The sequence below is a fragment of the Salvelinus namaycush genome, chromosome 2 (assembly GCF_016432855.1).
Source record: "Salvelinus namaycush isolate Seneca chromosome 2, SaNama_1.0, whole genome shotgun sequence".
Lineage (NCBI taxonomy): Eukaryota > Metazoa > Chordata > Actinopteri > Salmoniformes > Salmonidae > Salvelinus > Salvelinus namaycush.
This window is the reverse complement of record NC_052308.1, coordinates 19,437,087-19,455,429: the sequence shown is the minus strand read 5'-3', so window position 1 is coordinate 19,455,429 and position 18,343 is coordinate 19,437,087. Positions and strand designations below refer to the sequence as shown.

At 42.8% G+C, this 18,343-nt stretch overlaps 1 protein-coding gene across 9 annotated transcripts in view; it reads left to right on the top strand.

Moving 5' to 3' along the window:
• The window catches only part of LOC120059848 (calcium-dependent secretion activator 1-like), a 155,164-nt gene that overhangs the window by 68,941 nt on the left and 67,880 nt on the right, over positions 1–18,343 (top strand). For all 9 annotated transcript variants that reach the window (XM_039008957.1, XM_039008934.1, XM_039008943.1 and 6 more), the window contains exons 9-11: positions 4,186–4,252; positions 9,976–10,084; positions 16,955–17,167. In XM_039008957.1, coding sequence (XP_038864885.1) covers positions 4,186–4,252; positions 9,976–10,084; positions 16,955–17,167 — 389 coding nt within the window. The remainder of the gene's footprint in view (positions 1–4,185; positions 4,253–9,975; positions 10,085–16,954; positions 17,168–18,343) is intronic.

The following is an 18,343-nucleotide window of genomic DNA, read 5'->3' as shown; positions in this document are numbered from 1 at the left end:
TCAGCCTGGTTTTGTCACAAATTTGATGTATCCGTTTGTCCAGCCATCATATTTTGCCTCACAGTGAAGTGTTTTACCATTTTCTTTTCCCTGCTACAAGTAAAATGAAAAACAATTTGACATAAGTTACATTCATGAGTTTTATAGACTACTGTCACGAGGATGAGCTATGTCGAGAATACAGTATCCTGTGCGGCGTGTGAGCCTCGTAGAGCAAAACAGACAACACGTGCACGTTCGTGACGGTCTATGCTTTTCAGGATAGAGTCTCAGCTTTTCATAATAGTTTATAGCTTAAACTGTTCAGACTTTAGAGACATTTTCATGAGAAGAACCGTTTTCGGTATTGTGTCTTGTCTCACAAACTCCTCAATATCACAGCCTCTGTAGACTGCACAGGTGCATGGCTGCTATGGGCGGATTCATAGCAAAGGAAGTCTGTAGGCCAAACACACAATTCAGGAGGGGTTTAAAACCAGGTCAGAACCACTCAAATGTTGCCTGCTGGTATTGATTGAGTTAGAGAACATTGAAAAAGAGTAAGAACTCTGACTGTCATGAATGGATATCAAGTCAAATGTCTTGGCACCCTCCTCATCCCAGATCAAATAGCAAATAATGATTGTGATTAGCTTGATGGCTAGTGATAGAAGTGATGCGACAGCACCAACTCAGAGACATAAGGACATGTTAACGTCACATTCCTCCCTTCCTCCCTCCTCCGGTCTCCTCCATTGTTTGTGTGTGTGTGTGTGTGTGTCTGTGTTTGTACGTGTGCACGTCCTGCTCTATGGGGAAGCCTAAGTGCTACCCAGTGTCTGGGCTTTGAGGCGCTCCGCCTGTCTCCCTCACTCACTCCTCCATATGCTTCCTGTACAGGGCCTGTGGGGCCTGATCTGCTCTTGGGGTGGCCCTACAGTAGCCTGCATTGGGTCCCTTAGCTCCCTGTACCAGCCTCTGCCTGGCAGGCTGCTGGCAGCCCCCTTGCCCGCTGCTCCTTGGGCACTAGTTTATTCAGAGCGACAAGCACTGACGCCCCTAAACTAAACAGGAGGGTACACAGGCAGAGGGAGGCGAGCCAGGGCACCCCTAGCCCGACCAGGGGGAAGAGCGGGCAGATGCAGGCAGAGCTGGGGTCCTCACCCTCAGATGTTCTTTTCCAAAGCCCTCCTTCTCCTTCATGCTCTGATCTCTTCATAACACAACAAGAAACAACACAACTCATTCTGGACTTCCGCAAACTCAAGACTGATAGCACTCAACAAACCAGAGTGCAGTGATCATACCCACATGTAGGGACGTCCACTGGCACATACTGGCTGGAGTTCTGGATGTGTCAGGAGAATTTATGGCACTCCCATCCACAAACCATGTTCGTCTCTGAATTAAGTAAATATCAGAAAACAGTTATTTTCCCACTTTAAAACCATGAACCAACAAGGTAGCTCTAGCGCTAAAACCCTTGCCATAGTAAAAGGTAGCAGTAACAACTTTTAACCATTAGAGGTCAGTAGAGACATTTTACTATAGCACAAGTAGGGTAGCAAAGGGAGGGTATATTACTGGAAACTTTCAAAGTTTACCAGCAAACTACCAGAATTTTGGTATCTTTCATGAATTTTATGTAATCTATTACAAGACATCTAGTGGCCCTTTTGGGTATTTCAGATTATCACAGGTGTCTGTAATCATCTCTGGCCCTCCGTGTGACCTTACCACATGTACAATTAATGAAATAAGATTTTTAAATAAAATAATTGAATGGCAGAGCTGTTAAACATTATCCTATATATAAACCACACACTTGGTGAATACCATTGGTGTTTCATATGAAGTTTTTTTTACTATGTCAGTCTATTTGTTGTCAATGTTTTGGTGACAAACTGGTGGCAGTTGTGAAAAATGTCAATAGTTGGAAGAGTTGCAGAGTTAATTGAATATAATGCCATTGTTTATTACAGGCGTTTTTCATTAATTAGGCGTTTTTTAAAATCTTGAACCATATGTTCTATGTACTATACTCATGAAAGATATGGACACAGATATAATAAATGAATACTCTATATGAATGATAAAAAGTTATTCAATTATAAATTACCAAAGCTACGATAGATTGCCATAGATTTTCTGTTAATTACCCACATTTCTGAAGATTCCGGTAACTTTAGTAAATTACCGGTAGCTTTGCAAACCTAAGCACAAGCATCTCTGTTATTGTTTGCAATTTCCATTTGCGCAAGTTGATTAAGAACATTAAAAACATTAAGAACACCTTCCTAATATTGAGTTGCAACCCCCACCTTTTGCCCTCAGAACAGCCTCAATTCGTCGGGGCATGGACTCTACAAGGTGTCGAAAGCGTTCCACAGGGATGCTGGCCCATGTTGACTCCAATGCTTCCCACAGTTGTGTCAAGTTGGCTGGATGTCCTTTGGGTGATGGATCATTCTTGATACACATAGGAAACTGTTGAGCGTGAAAAACCCAGCATGGCACACATACACAATCCATGTCTCAATTGTCTCAAGGCTTAAAAATCCTTCTTTAACCTGTCTCCTCCCCTTCATCTACAGTCGTGGCCAAAAGTTTTGAGAATGACACAAATATACATTTTCACAAAGTCTGCTGCCTCAGTGTCGTTAGATATTTTGTCAGGTGTTACTATGGAATACTGAAGTATAATTACAAGCATTTCATAAGTGTCAAAGGCTTTTATTGACAATTACATGAAGTTGATGCAAAGAGTCAATATTTGCAGTGTTGACCCTTCTTTTTCAAGACTTCTGCAATCTGCCCTGGCATGCTGTCAATTAACTTCTGGGCCACATCCTGATTGATGGCAGCCCATTCTTGCATAATCAATGCTTGGAGTTTGTCAGAATTTGTGGGTTTTTGTTTGTCCACCCGCCTCTTGATGATTGACCACAAGTTCTCAATGGGATTAAGGTCTGGGGAGTTTCCTGGCCATGGACCCAAAATATCAATGTTTTGTTCCCCGAGCCACTTAGTTATCAACTTTGCCTTATGGCAAGGTGCTCCATCATGCTGGAAAAGGCATTGTTCGTCACCAAACTGTTCCTGGATGGTTGGGAGAAGTTGCTCTCATAGGATGTGTTGGTACCATTCTTTATTCATGGCTGTGTTCTTAGGCAAAATTGTGAGTGAGCCCACTCCCTTGGCTGAGAAGCAACCCCACACATGAATGGTCTCAGGATGCTTTACTGTTGGCATGACACAGGACTGATGGTAGCGCTCACATTGTCTTCTCCAGAAAGCTTTTTTCCGGATGCCCCAAACAATCGTAAAGGGGATTCATCAGAGAAAATTCCTTTACCCCAGTCCTCAGCAGTCCAATCCCTGTACCTTTTGCAGAATATCAGTCTGTCCCTGATGTTTTTCCTGGAGAGAAGTGGCTTCTTTGCTGCCCTTCTTGACACCAGGCCATCCTTCAAAAGTCTTCGCCTCACTGTGCGTGCAGATGCACTCACACCTGCCTGCTGCCATTCCTGAGCAAGCTCTGTACTGGTGGTGGCCCGATCCCGCAGCTGAATCAACTTTAGGAGACGGTCCTGGCACTTGCTGGACTTTCTTGGGCGCCCTGAAGCCTTCTTCACAACAATTGAACCTTGAAGTTCTTGATGATCCGATAAATGGTTGATTTAGGTGCAATCTTACTGGCAGCAATATCCTTGCCTGTGAAACCCTTTTTGTGCAAAGCAATAATGACAGCACGTGTTTCCTTACAGGTAACCATATTTGACAGAGGAAGAACAATGATTCCAAGCACCACCCTCCTTTTTGAAGCTTCCAGTCTGTTATTCAAACTCAATCAACTCAATGTGATTTTCTGGATTGTTGTTTTAGATTCCATCTCTCACAGTTGAATTGTACCTATGATAAAAATTACAGACCTCTACATGCTTTGTAAGTAGGAAAACCTGCAAAATCAGCAGTGTGTCAAATACTTGTTCACCCCACTGTATATTGGCCATATACTGTACCCCCCCCCCCCCCCCCCCCCCCCCCCCCCCCCCCCCCCCGGCCTTATTGCTTAATTGTAACATAAACAAATGTTTTTTTAGCATGCCACTTCTCCAGGACAAAATGATGCAACACAAAATGGAATATTGTAAAGCAGCCTCTGTAGAAAGGACAGTTGTTAAACCATTGCTTTTGTTTACTTAGGTACCTATGGGCTATTGGTAAAAATGTGTGGAAGAGATGGAAGAAGAGATTCTATGTCTTGGTGCAGGTAAGAACAAAATACTTACAACTAAATAACCATGGTCAGCACTAGCCCAATAAGTGATATGTTATGTGTTTTAACTGTCAAGCTGTAGTATGTGTCTTCATCTAGTTGACTGGGGTGATAAAGGTCTAATACAGTTCTTGTCAGAAGCTTTGTAGCTGTAGCAGCCATTTTTTTGTGCATCATTTGGAGCATTATGCAGTCTCCTCTGTGTTCGGGAGGATATGTCTCAGGGCGAGGAGTTGACAGGCGATTGACAAACCAGAGTGTACGCTGGCTGGCCTAGCACTCGCAGCTAAAAGGGCCCACGGAATGCTCCTCTCACTTGCTCCCAGCTATACATACAGCATGTGACAAATACCGGTCAATAGACTGCCACTGTGTGTGTGGGTGTGTTTCTTGGAGAGAAAGGATGCTTGTTTGTTCATGACAGTGAGATGAAGTGTGTGTTTTTGTGTGACTGTTGTGTGTCATAGAGAGATAGACATCATGCATGTCCTATGTTTGTGTATAATTTGATTTGTAAAACATTTTCTTGCTTTTGTTTTTATTATGTTAAGTTGCGTGTAAGTATTCAATAATCTATTGGTGTTATGTTAGACTCAAATGTATTTGTATGTTTGGAGATTGATGTTGTGATGAAATATGTGTTATTTCATAGTTTGATGTCTTCACTATTATTCTACAATGTAGAAAATAGTAAAAAAGAAAGAAAAACCCTTGAATAAGTAGGTGTGTCCAAACTTTTGACTGGTACTGCATATGAAATATAAATTAATCATTTAAGTGAGAAACAAAATGTTTGTGTGTATTTCAAAGTTTGTTATGAGTTAGCTGTGTTAATTACTGTGGATGAGATTCACAATCAGCACTCTGTGATGTTCAACCCTCCTCCTGTGAAATAACTTCATGAACAGCAAGTTCACATCAGCTGCATGCCAAATGTGTATTTGATTATTATATTCTGTGTTTTTGAGTGGCCCGAATCAACTACTTCTATTGGAAGTATTTGAAAGTATTTTCTAATAATTTTATATAAATAGCCTACTATTTGACCGTATTTTCAAATACTATTTTCAAATACCTGGGTTAAATGCATGGGAGTGTATTTGAGTCAGGGTATTTTAGTATTTTCAAATACATGCCAATACTTTCCATGAGTTTCCAACTACTTGTCTTTTCATCAAAAAAATTATTCGGAATACTTACTTCGAAATGCATGTGAAAGTAATTAGCAATTGAACCCAGGTCTGGTACACACACACACACACGCATGCTAAATGCCGTTTGATTGACATTTTCCATGATACTCATAAATAGCACAGCTTACACTGGGGGGTATTTATTTCAGAGATTAGTTTCCTGTTGAATTATTCATGAGTTGTTAATTACATGGCGTGAGTAGATAATTTACAGGGCTGGGTGATGGACGCTGGCATCACCCATGAAACATGGCAGCAACACGCCAACAACAAGTCATCAACAGTGTTCTACAGGTGTGCATCTGTCATAACTAAGACACTATGTAAACACGCTGATGTGCCAGAGAACAAGAACGAGTCAGGGTTGAACATCCCACCAGGTGGTTGTCATGATGGTTCATGCCATGTAACCCCCATTCCTATGTGATAAGTCCCATCTTTCATACCCAGTGAAAGTGGAAAGCATCGCTATCAAAGCCGTCGAGCTCCGCTGAACCATCCCATCACGAGAAGCAAAAATGCCACTCTAAACCTGTGAAACTGTGTTTTAACTAAATTAAGAGTCGAAGGATCACACTTATTGGCTTCCTCCCCAACCCCAACTCTTGCCACTCCCTCCTCCTACCCTCACCCTGTTCAGACAGAGTTAATCCTGCCTGTAGTGCTAGCTGGATAGTTGAATGCCTGCCATGTCCCTGCTCAACAGAACAGATTGGAGCCATAAACCAATTTTTTTTAATGCAAAGTGAAGTGTAATTATTCAGCAGTCTGGAGGCTGCCCTCCAACACAGCTGGCAGCAGCCACTCTCTCACTCAGCTCCCCTCTGCACTCTTAGTATTTCTCCCTCCCTCCTTCTTTCACTCTCTCTTTTCTTTTTCACCTCTCTGTTCACTTACCCTCTCTCTTGTGCTCTTTTCTCTCCCTCTCTCTCTCTCTCTCTCTGCTGCTGTGCACTAGCTCTGGAGTAAAGTTATTAGGCAGTTGATTATGACAACTTTCATACCCAGTGATCCCCTCCCTGACAAACAACCACATTGATCACATCTCTGGTCTGCCCTCCAGCCCCACCCCACCCATCAAACAATCCAATTTATAGACTCTCAACAATAACAAGGTTATAAGAGCAACGTATGTAGGGTAATCAGGGAACCAAGTCTTTTAGAATAATTTAACGGTCAGTTTGACAGCAGGTCAGCCAAACTCTGAGCCAATAGTCTCTCTCTGCCTCCTGCTCTGTGTCTGTCGGTCTCTGTGTCTATCTCTGTGTCTATCCCTGTGTCTATCCCTGTATCTATCTCGCCTGGCCTAGACAGGCCCAAACTTTAACAGGCAAGGGGATGTAACAGGGAAGTGGTAGGAGAGAGAGAGAGACAGGCGAGGGGGTAGGAAGGAGAGGGGGAGTTCTGATGTGCCCCAGTGACGTCCCGAAGGCAAGTGGGAACCGTGAAGCTGGGTAGTGTCCCAGCGGCCCAGCGAGCTCCACCCGGGGCCTCATCAGTGCCCTGACAGTGAATCTCTGTTGTCATACAGAGGCAGGCTGCAGCCAGTGAGAGCTGCCACTTGCAGCAGAGGTGACAATGGCGCAGGATTGGCCGGGATCCGCGGGTTGCCGTGGCATGACTGGCACCTAGCAGTCAGGCTCCCATCTCTTGTGACAGGGTGTCACTCGTCTGTCCACGCTGAGTGACAGAGTCAGGGCCATAACCCCGCCCTGGCAACGGCCCCAGCAACAGCACCCTGACCACCCGCCTCCTTACTCTCTGATCCCCTCTCTCCACCTCTCTCTCTCTCCCTGTCTGTAGCAGAATAACATAATAATCCAGAATATCACTGAATCAGCGCTGGATAGATGCATACTGTACACTCACAAGAACATAAACACTCACTCTCTTCTCTCTCTCATCGACGTGAGTTACTTTTAAAGCACACATGCACACTCGCACCATGTTGCTGTTCATGGAAACATACAGTGCCTTCAGAAAGTATTCACACCCCTCGACTTTTTCCACATTTTGTTGTGTTACAGCCTGAATTAAACCTTTATTAAATTTAGATTTGTTTGTCACTGGCCTACACACGATACCACATAATATCAAAGTGGAATTATGTTTTTAGAAATGTTTACAAATGAACTAATAAATGAAAAGCTGAAATGTCTTGAGTCAGTAAGTATTCAACCCCTTTGTTATGGCAAGCCTAAATAGGTTCAGGAGTAAAAATGTGCTTAACAAGTCACATAATAAGTTGCAAGTACTCACTCTGTGTGCAATAATAGTGTTTAACATTATTTTTAAATGACTACCTCATCTCTGTACCCCACACATACAATTATCTGTAAGGTCCCTCAGTCGAGCAGTGAATTTCAAACACAGATTCAACCGTAAATACCAGGGAGGTTTTCCAATGCCTCACATAGAAGGGCACCTATTGGTAAATGGGTAACATTTTTAAAAAGCAGGTATTGAATATCCTTTCAAGCATGGTAACGTTATTACTTACACTTTGGGGTAGGCCGTCATTGTAAGTAAGAATTTGTTATTAACTGACTTGCCTAGTTAAATAAAGGTTAAATGTAAAAAAATATATATAAAAAAATGTATTACTTTGGATGGTGTATCACCATGAGGCCAGTTACAGAGTTTAATGGCTGTGATAGGAGAAAACTGAAGATGGATGTCACGATCGTTATAATGAGTGGACCAAGATGCAGTGTGGTATGGTTCCATCCTCTTTATTAGGTAGTGAGACTCAAAGAAAACAATAAATCGCAAAACGAAACGTGAAGCTACTATAGTGCTCACAGGCAACTATACATAGTCAAGATCCCACAAAGGGGAAATGGCTGCCTAAATATGATCCCCAATCAGAGACAACAATAAACAGCTGCCTCTGATTGGGAACCATACCAGGTCAACATAGAAATATAAATCACCTAGATGACCCACCCTAGTCAAACCCCGACCTAATCAACATAGAGAATAAAAGGCTCTCTATGGTCAGGGCGTGACAATGGATCAACAACATTGTAGTTACTCCACAATACTAACCTAATTGACAGAGTGAAAAGAAGGAAGCCTGTACAGAAGAAAAAATATTCCAGAACATGCATCCTGTTTGCAACAAGGCATTAAAGTAATACTGCAAAGAATGTGGCAAAGCAATTAACTTTTTGTTCTGAATACAAAGTGTTATGTTTGGGGCAAAAACATAGTGGTGGCTGCATCATGTTATGGGTATGCTTGTAATTGTTAAGGACTGGGTAGTTTTTCAGGATAAAAAATAAACAGAATGGAGCTAAGCACAGGCAACATCCTAGAGGAAAGCCTGTCTCAGTCTGCTTTCCAACAGACACTGGGAGAGGAATTCACCTTTCAGCAGGACAATAACCTAAAACACAAGGCCAAATCGACACTGGAGTTGCTTACCAAGAAGACAGTGGATGTTCCTGAGTGGCCGAGTTACAGTTTTGACTATCTACTTGAAAATCTATGGCAAGACCTAAAAATGGCTGTCTAGCAATGTTCAACAACCAATTTGACAGAGCTTGAAGAATTTTGAAAATAATAATGGGAAAATATTGTACAATCCGGGTGTGCAAAGCTCTTAGAGACTTACCCAGAAGACTCACATTTGTAATCACTGACAAAGGTGAATCTAACATGTACTCACTCAGGGGTGTGAATACTTACTTGTATGTAAATGAGATGTTTCTGTATTTCATTTTCAATAAATTTGCTAACATTTCTTAAACATGTTTTTACTTTGTCATTATCGGGTATTGTATGTAGATGGGTGAGATGTTTTAAAAAAATCCATTTAGAATTCCGTCTGTAACACAACAAAATATGGAATAAGTCAAGGGGTATGAATACTTTCTGAAGGCACTGTACATTGTCACAGTCTCTCCACCAGCCATGAACCAAGCTTGAACCAGCCCCTCTTCCCCTGGCTTGGCCACTTCATTCATCTAATTATAATGTGATTATCCTTGTATACCCACTCACACTCACACACATTACTGACAAGAGGTTCAAGAGTGGGCAACACAGCTGTCACTTACCCCTCCCATACTCTATCTCACACACACACACACGTTCACTAATGCATATACACACACATACACAGATTGTTTTCCCATATGCCTATCTTGACCAGCATCTGGTCACCATTTATGCCTGGTGATTGGCTCATTAACCCATTTATCCCGGTTGGTTATCACGAACAAGTGGTCCAATGCCTGGGTTAGTGAAAATGTGTCATCTGTGAGAGTTGAAGCACAATGGGGTTAAGGACAACTGATAAGATATTATGCTCTCTTCGTTATTTACCTGGTATACTACAATTGTATTTACATAGTAATTACTAAGCAGTTTACCAATTCTATAACATTTCTGGGGTCCCTGTACTCATTGGTATTATGCATTATTGTGAGCAGTACCAGGTAAATGGCAGCTGGAGTAGTACTATGAACAAAATGTACAGTAACTAATAGTAGCCCTCTGTCCCCTCTCTTTGTGGTGCAGGTGAGCCAGTACACCTTTGCCATGTGCAGCTACAGAGAGAAGAAGGCAGAGCCTGTGGAGCTGCTCACACTGGACGGCTACACTGTAGACTACACCGACCCTCAGCCAGGTAACACACAACTGGGGCTGTCAAACTATTTTTTTAAATGCAATCGGGTTAACCAATGGATTGTTGTGATTAATCACAATGAATCGCTAATTCAGAATTTGCTGAATTTGAGCTGTAATATAAGATTTTTTTAGACAACACACATTACAAGAATATTGATTGATTTTGTCCCAAGTAACAGTTAGCAAAATCATTTAATTTGACAAAGGACACTTTATTTAACCTCAATGTCAAATTGTTTTGACGTCACTGTTGTTTTTGATTATGTATTTTGGATGTTTTTAGTCTATTTTGACCGCTTTCAGACAATGCGATTAATCACGATAACCAAAAAATGGTGTACTAAAATTACAAAACGTTAGCTTGAGTTAGCCTGAGCCTTGATATAATCAGTTAAGACCCAAATGCAGACACAGAAGGCAGACAGTATGAGTCTCAGAGTTGGTAAATGGTAAATCAAGGCAGGTAAAGAGTCGTAATCCAAATCAGAGTCAGGCAGGTACAGGATGGCAGGCAAGATCAGGGTCAGGACAGGCAGAAAGGTCAGAACTGGGAGGACTAATCAAATATAATTTTATTGGTGACATATATGTTATTGCGGGTGTAGCGGAATGCTTGTGCTTCTAGCTCCGACAGTGCAGTAATATCTAACAAGTAATATCTAACAAATTACACAACATATACCCAGTACACACAAATCTAAGTAGGAATGAATTAAGACTATATACATATGGACGAGCGATGTCAGAGCAGAACTGACTAAGATACAGTAGAATAGTATAGAAAAAAGAACAGTATATACATATGAGTTGAGTAATGCAAGATATGTAAGCATTATTAAGTGAATGAGATACTGTAGAATAGTATAGAAAACAGCATATTCACATGAGATGAGTAATGCCAGATATGTAAACATTATTAAAGTGACTAGTGTTCCATTCCTTAAAGTGGCCAGTGATTTTAACAGTCTGATGGCCTTGAGATAGAAGCTGGTTTTCAGGCTCTCGGCCCCAGCTTTGATGCACCTCTACTGACCTCGCCTTCTGGATGATAGTGAGGGGAACAGGAAGTGGCTCAGGTGTGTTGATGTCCTTGATGATCTTTTTGGCCTTCCTGTGACATCGGGTGCTGTAGGTGTTCTGGAGGGCGGGTAGTTTGCCCCCGGTAATGCGTTGGGTAGACCGCACCACCCTCTGGAGAGCCTTGCGGTTGCGGGCTGCGGGCGGTGCAGTTGCCGTACCAGGCGGTGATACAGCCTGACAGGATGCTTTCAGTTGTGCATCTGTAAAAATGTGTGAGGGTTTTAGGTGACAAGCCAAATTTCTTCAGCCTCCTGAGGTTGAAGAGGCTCTGTTGCGCCTTCTTTACCACACTGTCTGTGTGGGTGGTTCATTTCAGTTTGTCAGTGATGTGTATGCCAAGGAACTTGAAACTTTCCACCTTCTCCACTGCAGTCCCGTCGATGTAGAGAGGGGGGTGCACCCTCTGCTGTTTCCTGAAGTCCACGATCATCTCCTTTGCTTTGTTGACGTTGAATGAGAGGTTATTTTCCAGGCACCACACTCCCAGAGCCCTCACCTCCCTTTAGTCTGTTTCGTCGCTGTTGGTAATCAAGCCTACTACTGTTTTGTCGTCTGCAAACTTGATGATTGAGTTGGAGGCGTGCTTGGCCACGCAGTCATGGGTGAACAGGGAGTACAGGAGGGGGCTGAGCACACACACTTGTGGTGCCCCAGTGTTGAGGATCAGCGGAGTGGAGGTGATGTTTCCTACCTTCACAACCTGGGGGCGGCCCATCAGGAAGTCCAGGACCCAGTTGCACAGGGCAAGGTTAAGACCCAGGGCCTCGAGCGTAATGATGAGCTTGGAGGGTACTATGGTGTTGAATGCTGAACTAGAGTCAATAAATAGCATTCTTACATAGGTATTCCTCCTGTCCAGATAGGATAGGTCAGTGTACAGAGTGATGACGATTGCATCGTCTGTGGATCTATTGGCGCGGTAAGCAAATTGAAGTGGGTCTAGGGTGGCAGGTAAGGTAGAGGTGATATGATCCTTGACTAGTCTCTCAAAGCACTTCATGATGACAGAGGTGAGTGCTATGGGGCTATAGTCACTAAGTTCTGTTACCTTTTCCTTATTGGGTACAGGTGCAATGGTAGCCATCCTGAAGCATGTGGGGACAGCAGACTGGGATAGGGAGAGATTGAATATGCCCGAAAACACACCAGCCAGCTGGTCTGCACATGCTCTGAGGACGCAGCTAGGGATGTCGTCTGGACGGGCAACCTTGCAGGGTTAACACGTTTAAATGTTTTACTCACATCGGCCACGGAGAAGGAGAGCCCACAGTCCTTGGTAGCGGGCCGCGTCAGTGGCACTGTGTTATTCTCAAAGCGTGCGAAGAATGTGTCTAGCCTGTCCGGAAGCAAGATGTGGTCTCGGCGACGTGGCTGATTTTCCTTTAGTAGTCCATGATTGTCTGTAGTCCCTAACACATACGTCTCGTGTCTGAGCCGTTGAATTGCGACTCCACTTTATCTCTATACTGACGTTTAGCTTATTTGATTGCCTTGCGGAGTGAATAACTACACCGTTTATATTCTGCCATATTACCAGTCGCCTTGCCATTGTTAAATGCAGTAGTTCGCGCTTTCAGTTTCACACGAATGCTACCATCTATCCATGGTTTCTGGTTAGGGTAGGTTTTAATAGTCACAGTGGGTACTACATCTCCTATACACTCCCTTATGAACTCAGTCACCATTTCCGTGTATGCGTCTAGATTATTTTCGCAAGCTATCCGGAACATATCCCAGTCCACGTGATCAAAACAATCCTGAAGAGTGGATTCTGATTGGTCAGACCAGCATTGAATAGTACAAAGCACAGGCACTTCCTGTTTGAGTTTCTGCCTATAGGATGGGAGGAGCAAGATGGCGTCGTGATCTGATCTGCCGAAGGGGGGGCAGGGAGAGGGCCTTGTAGCATCCCAGAAGTTTGAATAGCAATGGTCAAGAGTCTTAGTAGTGCGAGTAGGACAGTCAATATGTTGATAGAATTTCGGCAGCCTAGTCCTCAGATTTGCTTTCTTAAAATCCCCAGCTACAATAAATTCAGCTTCAGGATATGTGGTTTCCAGTTTGCATAAAGTCCAGTGAAGTTCGTTGAGGGCCGTCGAGGTTTTGGCTGGAAGTGGGATGTAAACGGCCGTGGCGATGACGGAGGAGAATTCTCTTGGAGATAATATAATACCCTTGTGTAGTCATAACATTCTGTATATTCCCCATGTCCTAACAGGCTGACTACACCGCTCACGTCGCGTGCGCAAGCGTTGCAAAATAAATTTTGAAATATATATTAATCAATTATTGCGCCCACACTGCTAGCGCACACCAACGAGTGTCTGCGTTGCCAAGGGCTAAAATAGAAGTCAGTTCTCTTTCTGACGCAGATCGCGCTGCAAGTTCTGCCTCTCCCATCTCCTCATTGGTTTATAGTAGCAGGTACCCACGTGCCATCTCTTCATTGGTTATACCCACGTGGGTGACTGAAGATGAACGAGGTCAGTGGCGGTAATACACCTAATTTATGAAAGTTGCCAATCACAATATAAAGTTAAGAGAAGAAAGAGCCTGGAAGGATGAGCAATGACTAGAAACGATTCGGTTGACCGTTTTATGTGTGGATTATTTGGTGGAGTAGAGGACCTTGTGCATTTCAGGTAAAATAACAACTCAATGTTTATATCCTAGGACAAATTAGCTAGCAACAGCAAGCTAGCTAAATAGGACAAATTAGCTAGCAAGTGCAAGCCAGCTATCTAAATTGCCATAAATGTTTAATGCTTTTCGACCTGTCCCCAAATTAATATAATTGGTTCAGAGTTTGTTTTGATATTTTAACCTGCGTGTTGTGATCGCGTTTGGTGTGGGACAAAATACCCGCCTTCACTAAACCCCTAAAATAAAGCAGCTTAATTGAATTTTAAACCCCAAATCTATTTTGCATGAAGAAACAACCTGTCATTCATCAGAAACTTTGTGAATATCTGGGTTTTCCCTCTTCACAATACAGAAAGACTGCATTTAATCAGTGGACACCACTCGTTTTTATTACAACACACCTGTCATAATTGTTTTCTTTGCTAAAGTTGAGGTTTATTATTATTATTATTATTGCTAAAGGTACTGCATAGGTGTAAACATACATTTTGTAGCAAGAGATAGCACTTGTATAGATAGCCAAGAAAGTAGCAGAAATGTGTAGAAAGTAATTTTGAATGCATTTTAATGAAGGGAAACAATAAGTCTAACTTTTTTGGCAACATAGTGATATATTCTTATATACTGTACAATGAGGAATTCAACTACAAAATACTAGTCTTCTCCCATTTTTTTAACCATTGCCCCCACTAACAAGGTGTATAAACAAATAATAGATACAAAACAAAAACGTGAAGAACATAAATCAATCAACTCTAAATTGCACATGTAGGACAGTATGCAAGTGTGTGTGAATGGACTTTTCAGATGTATTTCTCACATGTGCAGCACATAGTATTTGTTTTACAGTCCTTTGGGGGGAAGAATTGGCATCTCCTCCTCTTGCCTGCCCCAGCTTCAGCCTCAGGTGGATCAGGGCAAGATTCAGCCCCCTGAACAGCTTTCACAAGCGCTGCATAGGCTGCTGTGCGGGGGAGGCGCTCCCTTCTTTGAATGTGTGGGGTTACAAGTGCCTTTCCCAGCTGCGCCAGGAACACCCTCCTCTTGTTCCGCTTGTCAGGCATCCAGGTAGGGTTGATCTTGTTCCATATCACAAAGGCATTGTAAGAGGACACATCAATGATGTTATGAAAGATGACCAGGGGCCAGCCGGCAGTCTTCCTCCTGCAGATGTAAGTTCCAATCACCTTGTCCAGGTTGTCCACACCTCCTTTGTTGTGGTTGTAGTCCAGGAAGATGGCTGGCTTCCTGTCCTCACAATCACTGATCTCAGCCGTTTTGTGCAGTGTGCTCAGGAGGACCACATTCTTCTTCCTCTTTGTGAGGTAAGAAACTAGAGTGGTGGTGGTGAAGGTAAACTTTGATGAGAAGGCCTCTCTCCCTCTTGTTGCGAGGAGGGCAGGGGGAGCTCAGGCTTGTTCTTTCTAACTGTGCCAACCATGGTGATCTTCCTCTTCAGGAGCTGCTGGCTGAGTTCAATCAGTAGCACACATGATCTAATTATTTTCTCTCTCTCTCTGTGTGTGTGTGTGTGTGTGTGAACTCAGCAAACAAAGAAACGTCCTTTCACTGTCAACTGCGTTTATTTTCAGCAAACGTAACGTGTAAATATTTGTATGAACATAACAAGATTCAACAACTGAGACAAACTGAATAAGTTCCACAGACATATGACTAACAGAAATTGAATAATGTGTCCTTGAACAAAGAGGGTGTGTGTGTGTAAATGATTTTATAACTGCCTGGTCAAAAATGACCCTAAGACAATCTTTGTACCCTGGTGATGTTTCGCTTTTTCTAATGTTGGGGTCACTCTTGGGAAAGTAATCTAATTTCAAGTTGAAAAAATATAATTTAGTGGGTTTTCTCTGCTGTTAAACATAGTGGTGGGTAATTTTTTACCTTTAGGCCAACACAATTGTGAGATATTCTAGGTCGGGTGGACAAAATGACTTGAGTTCCTCTATGTTCCTAGAATTACACCATGAGTCGCTAATCATGAAATACACCCCCCCACCCTTCTGCTTCCCAGAGATATTTATTCCTGTCTGCGCAATGTACTGAGAATCCTGCTGGCTTTACTGACTCCGACAGAGACATGTTTCCGTGAAACAAAGTATGTTACAGGCCCTGATGTCTCTCTGGAAAGAAATCCTTGCTCTAAGCTCATCAACTTTATTATCCAAAGACTGAACATTAGTGAGTAATATACTCAGAAGCTGTGGGTGGTGTGCGCGCTTCCTAAGTCGAACCAGCAGGCCGCCTCGAGTGCCTCTCCTCCGCCTACAATGTTTTGGGTCGGCCTCTGGAATAAGTTAATTTTGTCTGGGAAGAGTGAACAAAGGATCTGCTCCAGGGAAGTCATATTCCTGATTGTAATACTGATAGTTCTGGTGAGTTACCGCCGCTCTAATATCCAATAGTTCTTCCCGGCTGTACAGTAATGGCACAAAACATTTCCTGAGCTAATAATGTAAAAAATAGAACATAAAAAAACAAAATACTGCAAAGTTTTCTAAGAGCTAGTCGTGATGCTGCCATCTCCGTCAGCGCCATCTTAGGAAAAACAAAACTATAGCACAGGAAACACAGGAACACGCTGGTAGGACTTGACGGGACAAGACGAACTGGCAACAGACAAAGAGAAAATGCAGTTATATATACATAGGGGATAATGAGGGGAGATGGGAGACACTTGGTGGGGGTGGAGACAAGCACAAAAACAGGTGAAACAGATCCGGGTGTGACAGATTAACTCTGACAGCCCTACACACAAAACATGCACATGACCCTCAGGCAGGTAAGATAATCACAATCTAGCTTTACAGTGCAAATAAAGTATTTGTGTCCTACATTAATAACCACCAACCATTTGTTCTCTTGGGAATTTAGAATGTGCAAATATAAGTCAGATACCTTTTCTGGAGATAACTACCACGAATCACTACTTGTTACAATAGTACTTGTGCTACTGTGGTTGTCTCACCTACCTATCTTAAGATGAATGCACATAGTGTAAGTCACTTTAGATAAAACCGTATGCTAAATGACTAAAATGTAAATGACTACCAGGTCCTAAATATATGGCACTGGTATGTACCAGTAGCACTAGCCCTACAAACACTAACAGTGATTTATTCCTTAGGTCTGGAAGGTGGGAGGACCTTCTTCAACGCAGTGAAGGAGGGCGACACTGTGATCTTTGCCAGTGATGACGAGCAGGACCGTATCCTGTGGGTCCAGGCCATGTACCGGGCCACGGGCCAGTCCCACAAGCCCATCCCCCCCACCCAGGTCCAGAAACTCAACAACAGAGCCGGCTCTGCACCCCAGCTAGACGCACCCATCTCCCAGTTCTGTAAGTGTCGGCCCCTGTTGTGCCCACGAGGCCCACCACACTCACGGTAGCTCTCACTGTTTCAGCTTCACGAAGAACTACAGTACCCAGCACACTGCCACCCCAATATACACTGCTGTTATGTCTAACCTAACTCTATATCTATCGAGATACAGATTTCATTGGACTTCTTTTTGGGGTGACCTGTTTTGTTGTATTTTTTTCTCTTCACATGACACAAGTGTGTATTTTAAATTCTACAATGGGTGGGTTTTACCCTGGATGCCAATTGGTTAAAATCGCATTCCAGCCGGTGTCTATTCCACAAGTTACCACCGGCTAAAGCTATGATGTTGAAGTGCCTATTTACTCTATTCTATCTCACTGCACAATCCACTGTCTCACTAGAATTTGGTTTCCAACAGCGGATATTTGTACAAACCTTGCTGTCTGTCTCTCCGATATTTACAACATTGTTTCAATATTGAAATTCGATCTCCAGCTGTCCCATAGTAATGAACGTGTCAGCAGTCGGGACAAGACAGACAGGCAGACGGCATTTCTCTGCCAGTCGAAATCATGAATAAGCTGGCATAATTTTTATGGATATATACAAAGAAATGCCAATAGAAAACAGGTCAAATGAAATTAAATGCAGCTAGTTTGCAGTCTTTTTCAGCTTCAGTATAAAGTGATTGTGTTAGCTGTGTTGTTGGCTAGCTCCTCTGAACAGCAGTGTCCTGATTAGAGAGCACATTTTCTATGCCAGGCGAAATTGTTAGCTCATTGTTATGGATGTATCCAAATAAATGTCACTAGAAAACAGCTTAAACGAACGCAAATGCACCTACTTTGCTGTTATTCAGGCTGCACTGTTTGACGTGACTGTAAGTTAGCCGTAGTTGGCTAGCTAGCAAGCAAGTGATAAGAACGTTGCCAGCCAGTATGGCACTGGAACATTTCGAATGAATGACTGGGTCACGTCCATAGATACATAACAAAAAGACTTAATGACTGGGTCGCGTTTCTGGCAACCGAACCGAACGAATGACCAGTCACTTGTGTAGCAACCTTAAATTTGTGTCCGGGCTGTATCTCGTGGGAGAATGAAATAGTATGAATAAATTAATCAAAATATAGTAAAAAATAATTACAATTGTCTATCATTATTTGAATATGTTGGTAATCCGTTGTATA